This window comes from Strix uralensis, chromosome 17 (assembly GCF_047716275.1).
Source record: "Strix uralensis isolate ZFMK-TIS-50842 chromosome 17, bStrUra1, whole genome shotgun sequence".
Taxonomy (NCBI): Eukaryota; Metazoa; Chordata; class Aves; order Strigiformes; family Strigidae; genus Strix; species Strix uralensis.
This window is the reverse complement of record NC_133988.1, coordinates 14,905,648-14,926,386: the sequence shown is the minus strand read 5'-3', so window position 1 is coordinate 14,926,386 and position 20,739 is coordinate 14,905,648. Positions and strand designations below refer to the sequence as shown.

The window sequence follows — 20,739 nt, the reverse complement described above, 5'->3', positions numbered from 1 at the left end:
GGGAAGTTTAGAAGATGGGTGTTCTTGTTTGCAAATGGTCGCAATGAACATTCATCCTCCTCAGTTTATTTCTGAGTCGTGCTTGTATCTAAGCTGTGGGAATGAATTGAATGTGCCATCCAAGCTTATCTGTTCTCAGAGCTTATTTCCACAATATATTACCCTCGTGGAAACTGTTTCCTGTTTTCTGCTCATCTGTTTCCTCCTACTTCTACTTTTCTGGTGCTGGCCTATTCAGTTTTTCTCTGTGCATAGCCTTGTTAATATTAGAACAGGAGATTTTTTTTTTTTCCCCCCCTTTGTGGCATCTGTGCCAATCTTTCTGTGTCTACCTCGTCAATTCTCCATCATTTTTGTCTAATCTTACCCATAGTGTCCTACATCCCTGGAATACACCTCTTGTGTCTTTACAGTTTCAATATTGCACGTACGTTCCTCAGGCAAGTCAAAACTATTTTGGGATGCAGTCTGACTGAAAAACACTATACAATTGAGTAGCCAAAAATCTGTATTATGAGAAGGTGCCTGCTCTGACAGGGCTGCATCCTGTAGCTGGCAGAGGGGCTGTGAGCTGGATCCTGCACGTGGGAGCACATGAACTGCTGGGGATCTGGGGATTCCCTGGGACTTAGCTGTGTGCCTGGCTCAGCGCCCTCCACCAGTGAAGGGATGGTACCCACAGGCATTGTCCTTACCCGTCTCTGAGCTATGCCTGGAAATGATCCTACATCCTAGGATGTAGGAACTTTGCATCTAAGGACTTTACAGTTAATGACTTTCTGTTTGTTGCTTGGTCTCTGGTTTATTTTTATTTTCCCAATACTGATGGATTTTAGTGCTTTGTTATTACAGCGTTTTGTTATTGAGAACTGTGTCATAAAAAGCAGTATTTTCAATCTTGTTATTAGAGATATGTGCATCTTGAAGGACCCATTGTTTAGTTAGTTCAGAAGTTAGGAGTTGAAGGTACTAATTGTTTGTAAAATGAGTTTAGACCTGGATTATAAATGTAAGTACGGAATTAAATACACTATCTGCAGAACCAGAGGTTGTCTCAAATACTTTACGGAAGACTTTGGGTTTGCACCTCTACCAGCTCTTCAACAATACAGGAGCAAAACTATCTTCATGTTTGTTACTCTTCCTATTGAGGGTTTGTCATGTCTGGGACACCATTTGTTGGAGCATTGGCTCAAGCCAGTGATAGATATTTTCACATTTCTCCCAAAAATATTGGGACTACTACTGAGGAAGTCTAGTGGCTATTAACACAAAGACCCTTGGCATCTAGTGGGGGCAGAGTCAAGAGGTCAAGGAAGGTGTGATGAGAGTGAAACCCAAAGAGCACGAAGCAATGAAACCAACTGCACTCCAGGGTGAAATTTTTACTGAGGAAATAAAATTTATAGGAGGTGGCTACTGTGTGGTTGTAGTAAAAGCATACGCTTGAGGAACAACTGCATTGTTTGGATTTCATTTTATTTCTTATAAAATGAAGAGTATCTCCTTTCTACCTGTCATATAGGACTAGAAATCCAGGTTTCAGCTCAGTTACTCCATTTACTTAAGTTGCAAATATTTGTTAACAAATTGTATTTAGAATGATGTTGATCATTCCGTTAAAATAACTTGTTGCATCTGCCAGCTCCAGTAAGTTTGTACGTTGACTGATCTGTGCTGAGAGAACTGCAGTGGGAAGCGGTGGTGAGGACTCATCAATGTTCTGCTGATAATTGGCTGTTTCTGACCTGTCTTCTGCTGCCACTCAGTTGGGTGGTTATGGACGAGTCATTTTGCCTTTTCGAGCTTCAGTTTGTTCGTCTCTAAAACTGACAATTAAGGTGAATTGTCACACAAATTGACCCTGTGTTTTGGCACCTATCCAATAAGTTGGCTTTGGGGACCCAGCAACAGCACATGGTTTCCATTCTTTCCCCCAACTACATAAATCTTTGATTGGTGGAAGCAGTGGCCCCAACTTCCTTGGCTTTGGATCTTTTTTCCTTCCCAAAGGCTAGGATCAGGAAGATCATTTATTTTTCCAGTAGTTTGCTTGTAGTACAGACTGATGTATTTCATGCGAGGTGTTGGACTACTTCAACTGTGAAGAGTTTTTATAGCATTGATGTATGTAGTTGCCACGCTACCCTTACATGAAAAAAAAAAATCCTCCCTAGTTGGTTGTTCTTGTTTTGGAAGTAATGAACAGGCTGGATCGTTGTGAGCGACTCTGTAACTGAAATTATTCGAACTGGAGCAGGAAAGATGCAGTAATACTGAGAGCTGCCAGAGCTATGAGCCACCTGCTTTTTTATAGGCATCACATTTATCATGTGGAATCAGACCTGTAAATTGACTGAGCACTGGAACAGGTTGCCAGAGGGGTTGTGGAGTCTCCATCCTAGCAGACATTGAATAGCCATCTGGACATAGTTCTGGGCAGCTGGCCTCTAGGTGGTCCTGCCTGAGCAGAGGAGTTGGACCTCCAAAGGTCCCTTCCAACTTCAACCATTGTGTGATTCTGAAATTAAGAAAAACGTATCCTGAGTGATGATAGTTGTGTTTCCAGGGAGAAAATTCTCGTGCTGATTTCTTTTCCTTCCTGTTTGTCTCCTACCAGTATGCCCTTAAATGAAAGCCCAGGTTCTGCCATCTGCTGTGGCTCAGGGACTTCTCAGATACAGCTTTGCAGGCCTTTACGGTCTAGAGATTGTTGCTGAGGAGAGTTTTCATGGCTGCTAGCTGGAGAACCCTTTAGGCTGAATGGCGTTTTCCTGCTCCCTCACTGATCTTGAAGTGAAGGAAAGCTGCCACAGCTTTAATGGGAAGTACTGCACAGTTAGGAGAAAATTGACTGCCCCCTATGTTGCTTTGCTGTCTGCTGGTTTATAAATTGTAATGCTTTTCATTAAAAAAGAAGAAAAAAAAGAAGGTGTCAGGTCTCGGTGGGTCCCAGATCATTAGCAGGATCAATTCCTTTTTCGCTGCAGAGATCAGAGGCTACAGTCTTGCATAGCCAGTCCTTCAGCTGCTGACATACCAACCAAACAATGCAGAAGCAGAAGAGCTGGTGTGGCAGCCTGAATTGCTATGCCTGGATTTTCATTGTGATAAATTCTTCCCTTGCTTTGGAGCCTGTGAAATTAATTCAGTCCCTTGCAGGATTGGGTCAGAACAGTCTCATCAGCTCCAGTACTAGAAATGTTAAATCCCTTCACTTGGGGCTTGCAGTAAAAAAGTTTTTTTGTTTGCTTCAGGAAGTTGATAATAGGATACGAAACTTTCACCTCTGAAGGAGGGCTGGTAAGAATTTGAAATTGTTGCCACCTGAAGATGTGTGCTCTGGTGCTGGTGTGAAAGAAGTTCAATTCCACAGCCCTAGCCCACCGCCACTGCTGAGATGATTTGCAACCCTACTGGAGGTGCCAGTAGATACGTCTGAGAGCCAAGTGTATCAAACAGACTGAATTTACTTCTTAGTCATGGACATGGTTGAGTCACAAGCTTGCGTGTTCTCAGTAAACACTGTAACTATTCTGTGAATAAATAGAAGAACCCAATTTACAGAGGGTTGTAAAACTGTACATCATACGATGCTGTTCTTCTGCTATGACTAGTCTTAAAGCGTGGCTACAAGCATGCCATTTAACCTTTCACTGCTTTAACCTCTCAGCCCCTGCAGAATGGGGTTCACGGAGTTGTTAAAATTTAATCATAAATTGCTCTGTAATACTACGTAGCACGAGGCATTCTCAGTTCTTTGCTTTCCCTCTCTAGGGTGGATACATGCGGTTTATACTCCAGTAGATTCTCTGGTGTTTGGTGGAAATATCCTGCATAGCTTTAATGTTCCCATGCAGCTTCGCATCTATGAAATTGAGGACAGAACAAGGGTAAGGATACTTAATTCTCTTTTTAACTGCACAGTTCTTGGTGACTATGATCTGTCATAGTCTCCCCCTTGTATTCCCTTCTGACAAAAAAGAACTGACGGGATCTCCGTGTCGGAGTCATTGAAACAAGAGGTAAACGTGAAGTAATGAGACTTTCAAACGTTGGCTATTTTTAGTGGGATTTACTCATCTGTTTTTCCCTACTTCCCACAGACGTGTCCCTTCTGTGTCTTTTGTCTGCCTGTTAAACTTTCATAAAACACCTTCCCTTTTGCACAAAAACATATTGCGCTTTACAGACCTTTGTACCAGTACTTCTGGTACCCCCCTGCTTATCATCTCTGTGCACACCTGGAATGGATACCTGAACCTGGAGAACTAATGGGACTGGGATGGTTCTGCTGTCCACAGCTGCACAGAAGTTGCGTATGAAACGACGTCTTCTATACTTCTCAGGATTTTCTACAATGACTCAACGCTGCCAGAATTTCTTGGAACACAGAGAGTCTGGGGTGGGACATTAATCTTTGTTCATCTGGCTGTAGCATCTGCCTGATGGAAAGAGCATTACATCCTGCAGGTGGTTATTCTGCAGACTCTGTGTTGGGAGTGAAAATTTTACCTTTGATTAATAAACAAGACACCTAGTCATCGTATACTTTGCAGTTTCATAAAGCAGCAGAATCTGAAGGAGGCACCACAGTTTTAGTAGGCTATTAAATAAATTATGTGAGGCAGTCGTAGTCTGGTGCAAAAACGGACCAGTGATATGTGCAAATTCAGATGGGGACTTCTTGTGGCTGACTTTTGGAGGTATTGCGCTGAGACAGTGCTGGTAAACCACAGGCACGGGTGCCAGCTGTGGTGTTAACTGAGATTTAGGATAGCAAAATGGCAGGAAGTTGCAATTCTTTTTCAGTAAAAAGTCTTGGACATCAGTACAGTTCACTGTTGTTCACCTCCAGAAGAGGGCACAATTCTGGCTCCAAGTGGGCTTTTACCCCAAATTGCTTTCTTTGCAGTGAGAGTGCATAGTTCTGAAGCATATATGTATTATTTTGAAATACATCCTCAGACTCAGTGAGAGGAAGGGTGTCCTCCCCCCAGCCTCCCTTACTTCGCAGGGGGCACAAGGTGTGGTAATCTTCACATTGCAAAACAGTGGTGGGAGCAGTTGGTTTCCTGGAGTGATTTTAATGAAGAGAAGGAATATTAAGCAGAAAAATTAATTCTTAGTGGAAGAGAGATGAAGACAAAAGCTGAAATTCAGGGAAATTAGAACAGAGGGAATGTAATAGAGAGCAGGAGAGGTAGAGACCAGAGTGGAGTTCAGTCTGGCTTTGAATAGGTGTCCCAAGGCAAGAATGACAAGTGTCTTAAAAAATGTAAAGGGACTTGGACAGGAAAAAGTTTTGATGGCAGAAGCAGGAAGGAGCTCACTGTGGCTGGACAAAGGTGCTAGGCACAGGAGGGTTTTCAGAGTGACTGTAAAGAAGAACCAGCAATATATACCCAGTATATATGCTGCAGGTGCTTAGGGGAGGGTCTGTTGTTGCTGGGAAGGATGCTAGCACAGGCAGCTTGCCTGGAGAATGGAGGAGACCGGGAGGAAGGATCAATGCCAGAAACAAGTTATTTCCATTGATGTCTGTGGGGAAGGTGGGAAGGAAACACGCATTTTCCTGAAGTTCTATGAAGGCTGACATTTTGTTCCCACAGGACTTGAGCAACCCAGGATCACACACCTTGGGCTGTAACTGCTCAGTAGTGCTTCATGGCAGGCCCTTCTCCTTGGGAAGCCGGGTGCAGCTTTGATATCTCCTAAGTTTTTATACCAGGAGGCAGAATTCCCTCTAACAGTCAAATATTTTGGTAACTTTTAGGAACTTACCAGCCAGTTACACTGAAATGCCTTTTAAAAGTCACTAGCACCCTGATCCTATGGGGAGGTTCTGGGAGTTGGGTATCTGCCTCTTCAAAAATGTCTTGTCAGTTTTTTGGAAAGAGATACTGCAACATTTGGAAGTCCCAAATCAGACCTTTACTCTTGTCAGTTTTGGTTTAGATTTTCTTCAAAGTCTGTGTAGTTCTTTATCATTTTTCCTTCCAAAAATACTTAAGTGCTTTAAAAAAGACTAATGAAAGCCAACAGCCCAGAATTTCCATGACTTCATAGAAACAATTTCAGCACTTGCCTTGCTGTGTGCTAGCGATGTGTTATGCACAGCCTGTACCTGTGTTCGCAAACTTGTGCTCGTAGGCAGCCGTATAATAACAAAGCTGTGTGAACAGTCAGAGAATAGCAGGAATTTCTAGACAGAAACAAAATATAAGCTGTGCAACTAAGGCATACAGAAGTTTGATAAAAGGCAGGAAAATCAATACTGTTATTTAGAAATAAATAACACACACACCCCAAACCTAAAAATATCATGCAGGAATCTTGAAGGGTAAATGTTTGCAAAATAGGATTCTAGTGTGTACTACTTTATTTGCTTTACCAGTCAGATTTTGTAATTTCTTTGTTCCAGTAACTCTGTTCATAGGCTGGCTAGTATAGCAGACTCAGTACACTGTGTAGTTCACACGAATTTGCCAGCGTGAACATACTGCAAATGAGTTTCTCATCAGTATTGATCTTTCCATTGTGTATAGCACAGAAGTAAATTACATGATGTGATTGACGAAGTAATTTGCCACACTCAAATCAGAGTGTAATACAGGTGTGTTTCCCCTCTTCATTTTGCACAGAGCAATTTTATGGAGGTTTCACTGTGTTTAAACATGCTATATAATGCTTAATCATCTTTGCTGATATTCAAAGGCATTTTTATGCTAGGTGTAGTTGTTATTGTTTTAGCAGCTAAGACAAGAATAAATACATGGTTGAAACGGTAATGCTGATTTACAGCCTGATAAAATTGCCTAGTTTATATACTTGTCATGCTTATTCTAGCTTAATTTCTCATATCCCTGGGAGACTTTTTAAGAGGGTTATAGCCATTTAAAAATAGTTTTAAGGAGTAATAAAAAACATGTCTATTGTTGGAAACAGCTCCTAATGTGCAATTGAGGTAAACAAATATTCTCCAGCCTTACAGTTTGTAGAGACTCTCATTTTGCAGTCTGGCTTTCCTGGAGGCCAATTAACAGCTAGTCAAATAGGCCAAGCTGTTTAGCTCTCTGCTAGACCAGCTTGAATAACTGCTAAGCAGGCTGCCATGCAGAGATTCATCATCTTGGCATAGGGGTGTTACAGCTCTGTATTACTGAAGAGGAAGAACGTGTCAAACTTACTCCCAACTCATCTAAATTTAACTGCATTAAAATATTTGAACACGGATAGGGACGAAAGCACTCAAAATATATACGTAAGGTGGTCACTCACAGATGATGGTGTTTGCTACTGATTTTGGTTTCTGGAATGTAAGATAACGTTTTGAGTGGATAGATTAATTATTTTGTAAATAATCATAAGTTGTTTTTCAATATTGTGATTAGATTGATTAAACACAAGTGGAGTTTGTAATGATTTTAATGGACATTGTGGAAGAGACTTAATTCTCTCTTAAGGAAAATGTGTGCCTTTACTTGCTTAGGGTTTTTTGTTTTGTTTTTGGAGGGGGATATAAGTCTCTCAAATAATTTCACTTTGAACTGAAGAAATGGATCATATTCCAGAGAGGATTTTTCTCGCTGCACAGGAATAATTAAAAAAATTATTCAGTGGATTGTAAATTATTAATCACAGAAGTTAGAGCTGGAAATGCCTATTAGATGATCTGGTGTATTTCCCTGCTGGTGGGGGATTTAGTCCTCTGGCAGTGTCTGTATCAGATATTACACTTTAAATTCATCACAGAACGTCTTTAATTTCTTTCTTTCTTTCTTTCTTTTATTCCTCCCCCTCCCATAAGAGTTCATTTGACCATAAGTGTACAATGGAAGAAGTGTGGACGTGTACATAATGCACTTCACATCCATTATAATTAATAAATGTCCAAGGATATCATAAAGAACCTACTCCTCTATACTTTTCCGTAAGGCAAACTTTAAAAGATTTTTAAAGCACTGTTAGACTTGCTTTACTGGCAAAAGGCACTCTAGATCTTTGCACAGTATCTCTTGCTACATATGGTAGCTCTTACGTCTGAAGGTTTGTAAAAGCAGAGCCTTCTCGGGCAAATAGTGAATTACAGAGGCATGGAGGGATTTGCTGTGGGTTGGAACATTGATAGTGAGGCAATTAGGAACTCAAATTGAATATTAAAGATTGATATACATAATGGGAGCACTGCATGCGTTACTGCCTTGTCTTTCACATTGAATTAACATTGGTAACAACTAAATTTGGTGAAGCTCAGAATCTGTCAACAAATGTTGAGCAATGATGTCTTTAATATTCCCAGGCATGTGGCTGAAAACCTTTTGAAGGCTGAGGGGTGGAAGGCGGCTTCCTGTTTGTAAGTCAATTCTTTGCAAATTTTGTTTCCTGCAGTGCTCTCTTGGAAAAATTTGAGTTCCTTTATTAGCATATATTTTAGCATGGCTAATTTCCCCTGTGTTCTGTAATAGTGATAAGTGACTCGATCTCTTCTCTATGACAAATAACTAAACCAAAGGAAGAATATTCTTCAATGCAAAAAGGCCCTGGGGTTAAATGTTCTCACATTTAGGGGGATGTTGTTTGGTTGGTTGTTTCTCTTTTTTAAATTTTTTTTTAATTTTTTTTCCCTTCTTTTTTTAACAAACAACACAGGGAAACATTTGAAAAGGTGCAACATCACTGGATGCATGACCCATAGCAACATACAGTTCAGATTTGCCAGCTACATTTGTGCTGAATTTAAGAGATCTTAACTTTTGGGAATTGCCATGGAGTATTTAAATCCTACACCGCGATACATTTAGTGGGACAATACAGTATATTTTCCCTTTGTTGCATTTTGTTTTACTGCTAAAAGTGTTTGCATTTCCTGTGCTCTTAGAACAGAGGCAAGTTCTTTGACTGTCCACCTTGGGGACAGTTTTCAAATATGGGCATTCTAGTAAGTCACTGATATGCTCAAGTGGATGCTTTTATCACCACGCAGATGTTTCAACAGTGCCTGCTTTGCAGAGCTGAATCTGAGTTTCCAGGTGCTGGTTTAGTGGTTCTGTTCAGACTTTCGGGGGTTTGAGTGATCTGGGGTGGGGTGGTGTTTTGGTTGTGTTTTTTAAAAATCGGCTTTCTAAGATAATGCTCCTTTCTGGTGCAGCCCAGCTTTTCATTAAGGGTGGGTGGACACCTCTTGGCTAGGTGAGCAGTTAATATGCACAGAATGTCTTAAAGCCGTTCCTATAATCCCAGTGCAATGCATGCATGCAAGCCTGCAAAATGCAAATTTCTCTGCCACCAGGAGAAAGAAGTGTACAGTGTAAGTACAAGTGCATGCAAGATGCATGGCATCCATTTTTAACAAATCACAATAAATATACATACATTCTTGCATTTTAGGAGCTTCCCAGATTCTTCTTTGGTACAGTGACCTCCCGTAGATAGAAAACCACGTTGGCAAGGAGGGAAACCCACTTCATTTTCTTTTGAATCGGAAATAATCTCACAAGTACATAGTGTTGGAGAATAAGCTTTCTGTGTGAGAACAACAGGTCTGAGATACAAGAACAAGTGCACAGCTTAACAGGATCTTTTGTCAAAATCCTGCTTTTCCATTCTGTTTGTGGCAAAAGCTAACTTGCTACAAAAATATTAAGTGTAAATCACATAAGGGATTTTTACTTTTAATGTGTAGCTATCAGTAATCAAGAATTTGTGTGTTCATTTGTTTAATCAAATTGTTGTGAAGACCATAATTGAAAAAGATGTATTTCCTGCTTGACTCATTTTAGGTAATGTTGCCATTTTGATAAAAATCATGTGATAGTGTTTAGGAAATAAAAAACCACACCTTTATTTCAACTTGAGTTTTAGTGACTAACATCTGTATGTGACCACCCTATGTTTATACAGTAGGTAAATAATACTGTAGGGGCCATCCATCAGTTTCATGATTTCACAAGAACACAAACCCCTTCCTCTCCCTCCACCCCAAGAGGATACAAATTAGTGAACCAAGAAATGATGCTATCATGGCAGGCAGGCAGGCAGTCTCCTCATTTCGTATGCTGAAGGCATACATCTCACTCGGCTCCCACCCTCTCTCCCCTCCCCCTCCTGCATACTGTTTGTGCTCTTGATAACATGATGAGAATGATGACTGGCCCTTGTGCTGCAAACTTCTCTCCCTTCCCTATGGACTGACAGTCTTGATCTTGCTTTCAGGTGCATGCCAAATTCCGTTATCCTTTCTACTATGAAATGTGCTGGTATGTTCTGGAGAGATACGTGTCCTGTGTGACCCAGCGCTGCCACCTCAGCAAAGAGTACCAGAAAGAATCAATGTTAATTGGTGAGTGAATCCTTTGAGCGCATATTCAGAACGGATGCTAGCACCTCAGGCTAGTTACTGCTTTGGTTTCTGCAAAGCAGATTATAAATTGGAGAACTGTAGAAATTCTAATGAACTATTTCTTTATTTTGGGGTGGGGAAGGTTTTGACTCTTAAGCATTTCCATGAAGTACCAACCTACTTTGAATTATATATATTGAGCATTCCCTTAGCAAGTAGATCCCTGAAAAATAATTTTTGAATGCACTTGTTCCTTGGTTTCAGTAATGTTTGTGTTGAGATGATCTGCCAAACAGTTGAGGATTTACTGCCATGTTTGGCTCAGTACCTTAGTAGCCAGAAATGTGTGCATTGCAAATGTGCTCTGGTGGGATGCGTATTTAGTCCTTTTATAGAGCATCTCCTCTACAGAATGTGTTTTGGTCACTAAACCTGGCTTCTTTCTCTTCTTTTTAATCTCCACTGCAGTTCTCTCTGTTTGGTGACTGACTTCTAGATCTGCAGAATAACAAAACCAAGAAAACACACCTGCACAAATCTACATGATCTATAACCTAAGTGCAGGGAGGTCAAAGAAACCTTTACAACAATAGCTGAAAATGCACCATAGCAGAGACAGATAGATGTGCCTGAAGCAGGAAGGCATTACCTTGGCACTGATGTGAGCTTTACATCAATGTGTGACAATTTCAGTTGTTGCCTTGCTGAACTGCCCTCTTTTTCCTCCGTTTAATGGAATGAGACGGTAGGCCATGTTGCCTCCCAGCTTTTAAGCACAGAATGGCTGAAAGTAGCACAAGCACCAGCTAAATCTTAACTGATACGTGTTAAGTGTGGAGGAGGGCTAAAGCGTTTCTGTGCCTCCTGCTCCCTGAGATGCCACTTGGAGTGAACCTGCATGGGTGGAACTGCCCCGGGTTCTGGACAGAGGAGGGAAGTGATCATCTACTAGCATAATTCTTAGTAGAAGGGATTGAAGAAGTTATGGGCAGACATCACTCTCCAGTGAGTTTTACTGACCAAGAACAACTTGAGGGAGCTAATAGTCTGTGTAGATAGGCCAGAGAAATTTCTTGGGGTCGCTGGGAATTTGGGTGCTTCACATTTTGTCTCTCTTCTTAGCTCTGAGACCCTGCTCAGAAGGGTTAGTTAGAAACTCTGTGGAGGAAATTTTCTCACTATATAAGATCATCCTAGAGGAAAGGATGAATTAGCCCCTTGGATCAGCTCTTCATAAAGCAGTGACAAAACTCTGATAACTGCATTCGTTGGAAAATAAAGAACAACCTCCTGTTGTCTAAACCACTGGCATGGAAAGAGGCTCGTCCTGCAGGCAGGGTGGGGGTGCCAGATCGCTGAGGTGTAATTTCAGAACAAATTAGATGTGGAGAGTGGATGGTTCAGGATATTGAGATGGGACCTTTTCCAGCTAAATTACCAGTGTGAATTCCAGTGCAACTCAGTAATTACTGATAATGGTTTGGTGATCCCCACAAAAAGTGCCTCAGTCCAGTTACTAGCTGAGAGGTACTCAAATCACTGAGTATCCCAGAGAGATGCTCACTGGGAACCATAGGTGTCCAGTGTCTAGAGGGAAAAGGAGTGTTCTGCATGACCAAAAAGTGCCAGCTGCAAAGGCATCAGGGAAAGGAGCCTTGCTATTTGGAAAAAGATTTGGTGGTGACCTGGTTTGGGGTCTTGTCTCCTGTGGTGGCTTCAGTTGTTGGCCTAGTGGAAAGTGAATATGAAACTGTTTTGCTGTTGTTTGAGCATGGTCTTATGGTCATTTCAAGCTACTGTGAGAAACGTGCTGCTCTCACAAGATTATTCTGTTTCGTGAACTCTAGAGGTTGTGCAGCTGCCCCGTGAGCAGTGATCTGACTGAAAATTAACCCTACTGAAAAATGAATCTATTTGTTATCAGGAGGATTGATGAGCTGATCGGACTTGCAGCCTCACTGCGTGGCTGTGGGTGCCGAATCGAGGTTGGTGCTGGGAGTGTCCAGCTGGGCAGAGCTTGAGCTGTTGTTACTGTCTTGAATGGATCAGTACTTCCAGCTTACTGAGGTGGTATCTACTGACAGCGTGTAGTTCATCCACCTGCCTGCTATCTCTTGACTTCAGAGTATTAGCATGCTGATAAAGTCTCTGACATTGACATCCAGGGCCTGTCTCTCCTGGAGAGACAGATGTATACTTTTTTTTTGTCAGAATCGTGCTTTTTTATTTCTTAGCAGAATCTTAACCTTAAAATAATTATTTAACTGGGGATTGTGGTTCAAAAGCCCAGATCTACTATATATGCTGGATCTTTCACTTTGGCATTTGTCAAATTCAAAGGAGTGAAAGTACATTATTTACCTTTACAAAGCTGCGCTGCTTTGTTCTGCATGAGTAATACTATTTCAAATACTTGCTTGTCTTCTTTTAACTGGTCTCAGTGTCCAGCCTCTTGACTCAAACAAATCTCTACGAACTGTAATCCTTGAATTACACTTGTTTGTTCTGTGGTGTCTGTATCTTAATATCATTCACCTGCTGTGGGATAGGATATCCAAATGAGGTCAGTGTTCCAAAACCCTGCTGCTTTGTTTTTAAGCTTTTCTTCAGAACTGCTAAGGTCCTTAAATTGTCGCTTCCTTAGAGACTCCTCTATCTGCAAGCAATTTCTTGATTTCCCATGAGAGAGTATCCCTTGATGAAGAATTTCCCATTGCTCTCCTTAAAGAGCAATGAAACAAAGTACTTCTCTGCAGACCCCTCAATAGATTTAATTGTCTTCAGTCCTTGGTTTAAGAAAAAATTCTTCACATCCTTGTATTAATTTTCAGAAATTTCTCTTGAATAATCTTAATGTTTCTCCTATTTTAAAAAATAATTTCCTTGACATAATTTATTCTAAATGTCTACTTCCTACCTTTCCTTTTGGGTGCTAGAACTTGCTACTTTTTATGCTTAAGTTGTGCTGCTTTCTTTTCTTATAACCTTCTGATACAGTGGTCTTACTAGTCTCAGAAGCTAAGAAGCAACAGGTGATGATTAGTTGAGGAGCACATCCACCAGAGAGAGCACAGGGTGCTGCCCATGGTCTCTGGGATTCACACGGTGGTAGTTTTCATAGAACTGGTAGAGATTCTGTTCTCCTGAATGAAAAAAAAGGAGATACTGTAGTGATAGAGAACACTTTGGAGAACACAGAAAACTGAGTTCATCAGCAACTGTGTTTCAAAGGTATATTTAGACTTTTCATACTGTGTTTTCATTACATAGTATTTATTTGCTTTGATGTGAAGGTTGCTAAATTCAGAGTGACTCTTTCAAGACATTGCCTACTCATGAAAATGTATTGCTGTGACTGTGTTGCAGTATCTCTGTCCCGGTAGTTGTATGCTGGTATAGCAACTTAGATTGTTCTTTGTATTTCTGTTTTCTAAATGTCTCGACACACAAAACTTCAGACAGGGAAAAAAACCAACACCTCTGTGTAGGCAAGGCTAAAACCTTGAGTCTTCCCACTCCCTAAAGAAAAATGTTTGTGCTTCTTAATGAGTTGGAAGATGATGAGCGTGGCTTCCTTCCCCATTCTTCAGGCCCAGAATGAGTTTTCAGGCAGTTGCCCCCCAGTCAGTGTGTGAGACCGTTCTTTGTCAGATCCCTTCCACAGAAGGGCAAACACTCAGGGGAATGATGACATGACAGCAATCCCAGGCTGCTGTAAAAGCACACAATCTCTCTTTCTCGCTCTTTTTTTCTTTTCCTTGTCCCTCTCAACTGTGACATTTGTCCTGCCAGCTGAAACCAGAAAGGGATCCTATTTGGGTTTCCTACTAGATTTGAACATGCACTGTTTCGGGATGGATATGTCTTCATTATTTTTACTCTCGCCATGAATGAGTCTGTACTGAATGTTTTCAACCACAATTGACCTTCAGTGAGATATGGATCTTGAGAGTGCGCTGACAAAGAGTAATTGGGAGAAGATACTGGGTTATCAAAAATGTGCTTTCTCTGTAGGCTGCAGGTTTTAAGATTCCTATTGCTAAAATTTTAACAGGATGGCTCTAACTGTATATTAAGCCTGATGGATGAAGAAAGTGTGCCCTCTGGCATGGTGAAGGAGCAGCCATGTCTGGTTTTTTTCCTCCCTCTTCTCAGGGGATAGAAGAGATTTGCTTACGATAGACAGGTACTGGACTATAATGAGTGATTTCTGTGTGGGGTGCTCCATGCAGTAGTACATTTCCAGTATGCTTGGGGGTTTTTTTTCTGTTAATGACAATGTCATTGCTGTCTTTAGCAGACCAATAGGAACTGCTGCTCCCAAGTCACAGTGTCAGGGTTTGGAGGTGGGAATGGCAAGGTAGATATTACACGCTGGACTGTTCTAAAGAGTTTAGAAATATTTCATAATTATACCTCCCCCCCCGCCCTTTCTTTTAAATTCTGTAATACAGCGAGTTGCTTTTCAGCATGGAAAGAAGCTGTGTATAATTATCCTTCTTGTACAAGTGGATAACTGTGGGGAAAGTGAAGTGATTTGCCCAGAACCACAGGGAAGAGAACTGCTATAGAAAAAAAGGTATTTCCAGCTCTCTGTCCTGTGGTCAAGCCTGTGCTGCTCCTCCTCTTCACTAAGTTATATCACTGGCTGGTTTATATAAGCTGGTTTTATTTGCTTTGAGATGGAGAGGGGTGAAGGTCTTTTTGCATGAAGTCATGAGCCCAGACTGGATAACCACTCTGAAACTGGAGTCCTACCCTGGTATTGGCTGCTGTATTGACTCAGAAGAAGAAACCAGAGTTGCACTTAGCAGGAGCTCTTTTCCTTGGAGAGACTTTATATACAGAAAACCTCCAAGTCAGTGGAACCCTGGTAATACAGTGGTTAAAATGCTCTTCACGGCAAAGTAAATGCAGATTATGCTTATGTATGGCCTCAGCTCACAGCATAGTGACTCCCAGTCAGATATGGTTTTCATTAAAATGAATAAATAAAAATCATGGTGTGTTGCATTACAACAAAGCACCTGAAAAGACAAAACTGAACCTTCCTCACCTTGAAGTTATCCTTCCATTATTGATTCCCTTGGCTTTTTTTTTTTTTTTTTAAATTAGTAGCAGTAGCAGACTGTTGTCTTTCGAAAGCAGTCCACTCTAATCTGATGGTGCAAGAGTACTGTAATCCCTTAGTGCTCTAGAATACACTGATACACTTCAGGTTAACAGCAAGGCCTGTCCCCAAAGGTACTGTTAGGCGAGGCATCCCCTAACTGCCAGGTTTGCAGAGAACAGGCCACAGGGCACTTGTTTGGTGCTGGTTCATTTTAAGGTTAGATTTAGATTGGGTTTTGTCTCTCCATACCCAGGTGTCACTGGCACAGCAGGGCCTGTCTTGTGCAGACAGCCGGTGGCAGGGAAGCGGTGGCAGCTGGCAGAACAGAATTGCTGCCCACCCCCACCCCCCCCCCCCCCTCCGTGTGCTTGCTTCTGATGGGAATAGGCCCCCAGTATGCTGTGGTGTTCCACTCCTCGCTTGCCTTTTGTTTCCATAGATTAGAGCAAGAGACAAAAAGTGGAGATCCCTCTTGAAGGCTGTTTTCTCTTCGCACCAGCGCACTACTTGGAGTAAATTATTCACACCTCCATAACGTGATCTCCCTCTCTTTCTTTAGGCCTTATCTACGCTTGCGATTTGTCCCATTTACAACCATCAGTTCCTGTTCAGCAGAACCACAGCATAGAAAGACAGAAACATAATTTTCTTTGTGCAGATTTATACCAGTTTCCATTGATTATGCTGAACTGGTAGCATAGGGATGTGTATCTGCTTTCACCTTCTTTTATCACTGGCCCCTTCTCCCCCATCTAGGCTGGGCTTTTGTGCTTTAGTCAATTGTGAAATAGCTCACCAAGGCAGTGTGGCTTAGAGAAGGGGCTCCAGCCCTGGATCCAAGAGCCTGGATTCTGATTCCTGGTTTTGCCCTAGATTTGATGTGTGACAATGAGAAAATCGTGCTTTCTCCCAAGCATCTGTTTCCTCAGCTGTAAAATGGGAGAATGACATAAGCTGATTTTATAGCCCTTTGAGGTGGGTAAGCGTGCTAGCTACTGTGGACAAAGGAAAAAACAGTGTTAAATGAAATTTGGATAACCTAGTAGTTTTTAAGTGTTCTGGTTAAGATATTTTCTAATCCTGTTTATTTTTCTAAGAGAAGCATGGGGGTGTATTAGCACAGACCAGAGAGGAGGAGCTGCTTTGGAGTGTTGCATGCTGCCACCTCAGCACACAAAATAAACTGTGCTGTGCTTCTTCATGGTGAAGCTTTTTTGGAAGGATGCAGGAAGGAAGTTAGCCTGCACTGTGGATAGAGCTGGATTTGGCTGTGACAAGCCTTGCTGGTAGCTGGTATTTTTTGTGACTGCCATCTTTTCACAGGCATTTCAGCTTAAATGTGCTTTTCAGGAGTAATTTTATGGCCATTCTGGTTCTGAGGAAAAATGCAAACATGGCTGAAGGAGTAGACTGGAAAGAGATGCTTGATTTTTTGCAGACACTGTAGCAGCAGCATACTTACCCTGAGAAGTATAAAGTGGCCAACTCGTACCTCTCGGGTACTAACACAAGAGGTGCACCTGGCCTTACAGAGTTTTTATTTGAAACTGTGAAGCTAAGCAGCTGGGCTAGCTGCCCTCTGACTGATACTCTGCCACTGCCTGTTGCATCTTTGTTACCCAGCTGACAAGTAACATGTATATTTTGCAAGAAGATGGTATAGACTGTGCAAGAGACAAGGAGCTTCTCTGTGATGAGGATGAATTTGCCAGCTTGGAACTGGGCTTCAGTGTTTGTTTTGAACCTCACTGTTAAACAACCGGATGCTGAGCTTTTTCTTTAATGTCCATTTAATCCTTCCTTAAGCATAATTCACATTGTCCTAATCCAAAGCTACTGCACTGCAAAGCATGAAGGCTGTGAAAGGAACTTTTCATTAATTGTTCACTCACTTCTTCTGTATGACTTCTGTTTCCTTTGCAGTGTTTTTGTTTGCAGCTTGATCTCATACCCGTTTCAGCCAGTATTAAAATTCACATTGACTTAACTGGGTGTTGCCAGCCGTTAACTGTATTTTCCACAGAAATTCCTGCTGTTGCTAGCCTGCATTCACTTAGTAAAGGAAATTGTGTCTAATAAATAAGAAGAAATGTGTGCTTTAGGGAACCTTGGCCACTAGTTTCCTACATTGCTTTCACTGCTTGATTGCACAGAGTTGGGTAACAGTTGGGATTTTTAGGGAGAAACCTAGTATAAAACTAAGATTAATAGCTCTTTAGACTGAGAAATTTGCCTTTAAATCTTCCTGAGAAGTACCTAGAATGTATCAGGGATGGCATTAAGAAAAACAGTATCATGTAACTCTATTGACAGTCCTTGCATTTCTCAGCATGTTTAGGCTGCTTGTCTGTAAAATAAGCATCATTGTAATCCTCTGTCTCAGAAGAGCAATGAGTATTTATGCAGTAGCAAGTGGGGGTTCTTGTTTTACCAACAGTTGCTCGCAAAGAGGAAAAGAATTGAGAAGTTGATTTTGTGCCGTGCAGAGTTGTGGAAGAATTATGATGTACAGCTTTTTAACGTGCTTTCTCCCATCGTTTTTCCCCTCCTCTTTGTGTGCTAATTCTCCTTGTAAAGCTGTAAGGCTGCCGGATCTGGTCTCTCTTGGATTTGTGGGAAAACTAATTGTGTGTGACCTAAGAGCTCTGCCTACTCTTAATTGAAGGCATAGAGGACTGAAGCTTTGAAGAAAGCATAATTTTTCTCTAAATGTTTCCCAGTCATTTGAACCGAGTAGATGTTAATGAAAACCAGCATTAAAACAAACAAACAACCCCCCCAAATTAAAAATCAGCTGAACAGAGCCCATTCCTGTTACATACTTCTTAGCCATTATCCAGTGCCCTTTTAAATAGGTAGTGCCTACCCCAGTGGTAGAGAAGTGTTTAAGCTATGAATTACATCGCGTAAAATTTCAGCATCCTTTTTCTAACTTTCAGATGCAAAAAGAAAACGCAGCACAGACAGCTACTCATCAGATTCGTGGTTAGACATGGATGAAGAATCGTGTGATGCCCATATCCGTGAGGAGAAGGATGACAGCTTGGATAAGAACTCCAAATCCTTGGTAGATGGCTCCTCCTCACCCAACAGCACACACTCAGAAGGGAAGGAGAGCGCAGGAAGAAAACAAAAAGCCACAGTAATGAGATACCTAAAAAGAACTTTGTCTAATGAGTCAGATGACAGCGTAAAATCAACGACCCCCACGGACTATCCCAAAACACCAACGGGGTCTCCAGCTACAGAAGTTTCGACCAAATGGACTCACCTCACAGAATTTGAACTGAAGGGTTTAAAAGCCCTGGTGGAAAAGCTTGAATCTCTCCCAGAGAACAAGAAGTGTGTTCCAGAAGGCATCGAAGATCCACAGGCTCTCCTAGAGGACATGAAGGTGGGTGTGATAGCTTGCTGATCCACACAAACTGTATTCTGTGGGCATAGAAGACAGCAGGAGATCAGAAAGCAAGTTCTGCAGCAGAGGGATGGCAGCTTGTGTGTAGTGACCAGCTCATACCAGCCTGATATGCCACAGAGAGGGAAATTAAGCCTCTCTCAAAAGCCATCTCTGCTCTGGGGAGATGGCTGTTTGCAGTCTCATTTAATTGATACAGTCCTTTCTGACTGTCACAGCTCTCACCAAAAGTTTAAATCCTCTCATAGTTCAGTGCTTGTTATGTCCCAGGTGTAAATATTACACCTCAAAAAAATCTGTTTATATTTATAGTCTTAATCTGCCCGTTTTGGTCTAGTGTCTTTCTGGACTATATCTGATTAACTGACACATACAAGACGTAAGTACTTGATTGTAATTCAGAAGATATATTGTCTAATGTTTTCAGTTGCTTTTTTTTCCTTTCACCTTTTTCATTTTCTTTTCCTCCATTGCCCTCTATAGGTTGATAATTATTCTCCACTGGTACAATATACTGTTTTTGGAGATGGTGTGAGGAGCGAATGCTGACTAGCGACAGAACTCCTCTTCAGGTTTTTAGCATACTGGAAGTAGTACCTCATCTTACTTAGGGATAAATTCCTCCTGAAGACTACATGGCCTTGCTGCTTCTAGTCCCAGCCCTGCCTCCTATCTGTGACATCCTTTTGTTCTACTTGGTTAGCTTTCTGTGTCTTGTTTTCACATTGTATAAAATAGGCATATTAATTTTTTTTAAAAAGCAAAGCTGAGAGCAGCATACTCTTGTAATTTTGCCTGGACTTGTCCAATAAGGCTAAAAGTGTCAGCCTGTCCTCCATAGGTCCAGTACCATGGCAATTTGGCCTGATTTAGGACTATGAGTATTGATTTGTGGTCTTGTGTTTGGACTGCTAGTTTTGTGCTGTTTCTGCGTACGGTATGGTTCTTCAGTTATGTATGTTCTATACACAAGAGCTGTAAGCCACAATCTGAGGGGAAAAATACGTGTTTATACGGTAAAAGGAGAGCCTGTACTTTTTTAGTGCAATTAGTGTAAACAGCTGTTTAGAAGAGGCTTCAAAGGCAGTTAAAGAAGACTGAACATATGCAGTGTGCGGTGGAACCATATTCCACAATCTTGGAGCCTGGAAGTGTGATACACGGCACTCATTTTGGTAAACCACAAGAGCTCATAAAGTCTCTTCTTGCAAAATCAGCCACTTTGTGTATGAAAGTGGACGCACATGCCCAAAGTCATGGCTGTGTATTCACTGGCTTGTTCTGTGATCAGTCATCTTCTAATCAGAAATCAAAATGAAGCTTTAAGACCAGGAGTTGAATTTGTGGTGAAGGAGAAAGAACGGTAGTGTTACTTTTCCAGACTTGATGCACAAACCAAGTTTCATTTAAAAATAAACTGCCCCTTCTTAAAATCCCAGAAAGGGGTACAACACATAATAAATGGTGCAGATGTTCAGAATATGATCATGCATGCTCTTTTGATGACATACTCCAGTGCACTGTGAGACATCTTACTAGAACACGGCAAGATACCATATGTGAATCTGGTTTAAAGCACTGTGTAGGAGTATATGTTTTCTTATTCCTCTCCAGAGCAGTGGATTCACTAGCTACAGAGATGGAGAACTGAAAACGGACATTTAAGAGAAAGGCCCAAGTCGTGCCCTTTTTGGTGATATTGTGCTTTAACTGGTATTAAGTGGACATCTGCCAGTTTATTTTGTTCATCTTACAGAGTTGCAGTCTTCATGTTCCATCTTCTTGATAACTGCCTGCTTCTAAACTTTCTCTCCTTGCCAGCACACACTGTAACCATCAGGATGTAGCCCAACATCTGGATATTTATGG

At 41.5% G+C, this 20,739-nt stretch overlaps 1 protein-coding gene across 11 annotated transcripts in view; it reads left to right on the top strand.

Moving 5' to 3' along the window:
* Positions 1–20,739, top strand: part of KDM2B (lysine demethylase 2B) — a 126,251-nt gene that overhangs the window by 57,658 nt on the left and 47,854 nt on the right. For all 11 annotated transcript variants that reach the window (XM_074887701.1, XM_074887707.1, XM_074887705.1 and 8 more), the window contains 3 exons: positions 3,778–3,893; positions 10,216–10,342; positions 18,395–18,849. In XM_074887701.1, coding sequence (XP_074743802.1) covers positions 3,778–3,893; positions 10,216–10,342; positions 18,395–18,849 — 698 coding nt within the window. The remainder of the gene's footprint in view (positions 1–3,777; positions 3,894–10,215; positions 10,343–18,394; positions 18,850–20,739) is intronic.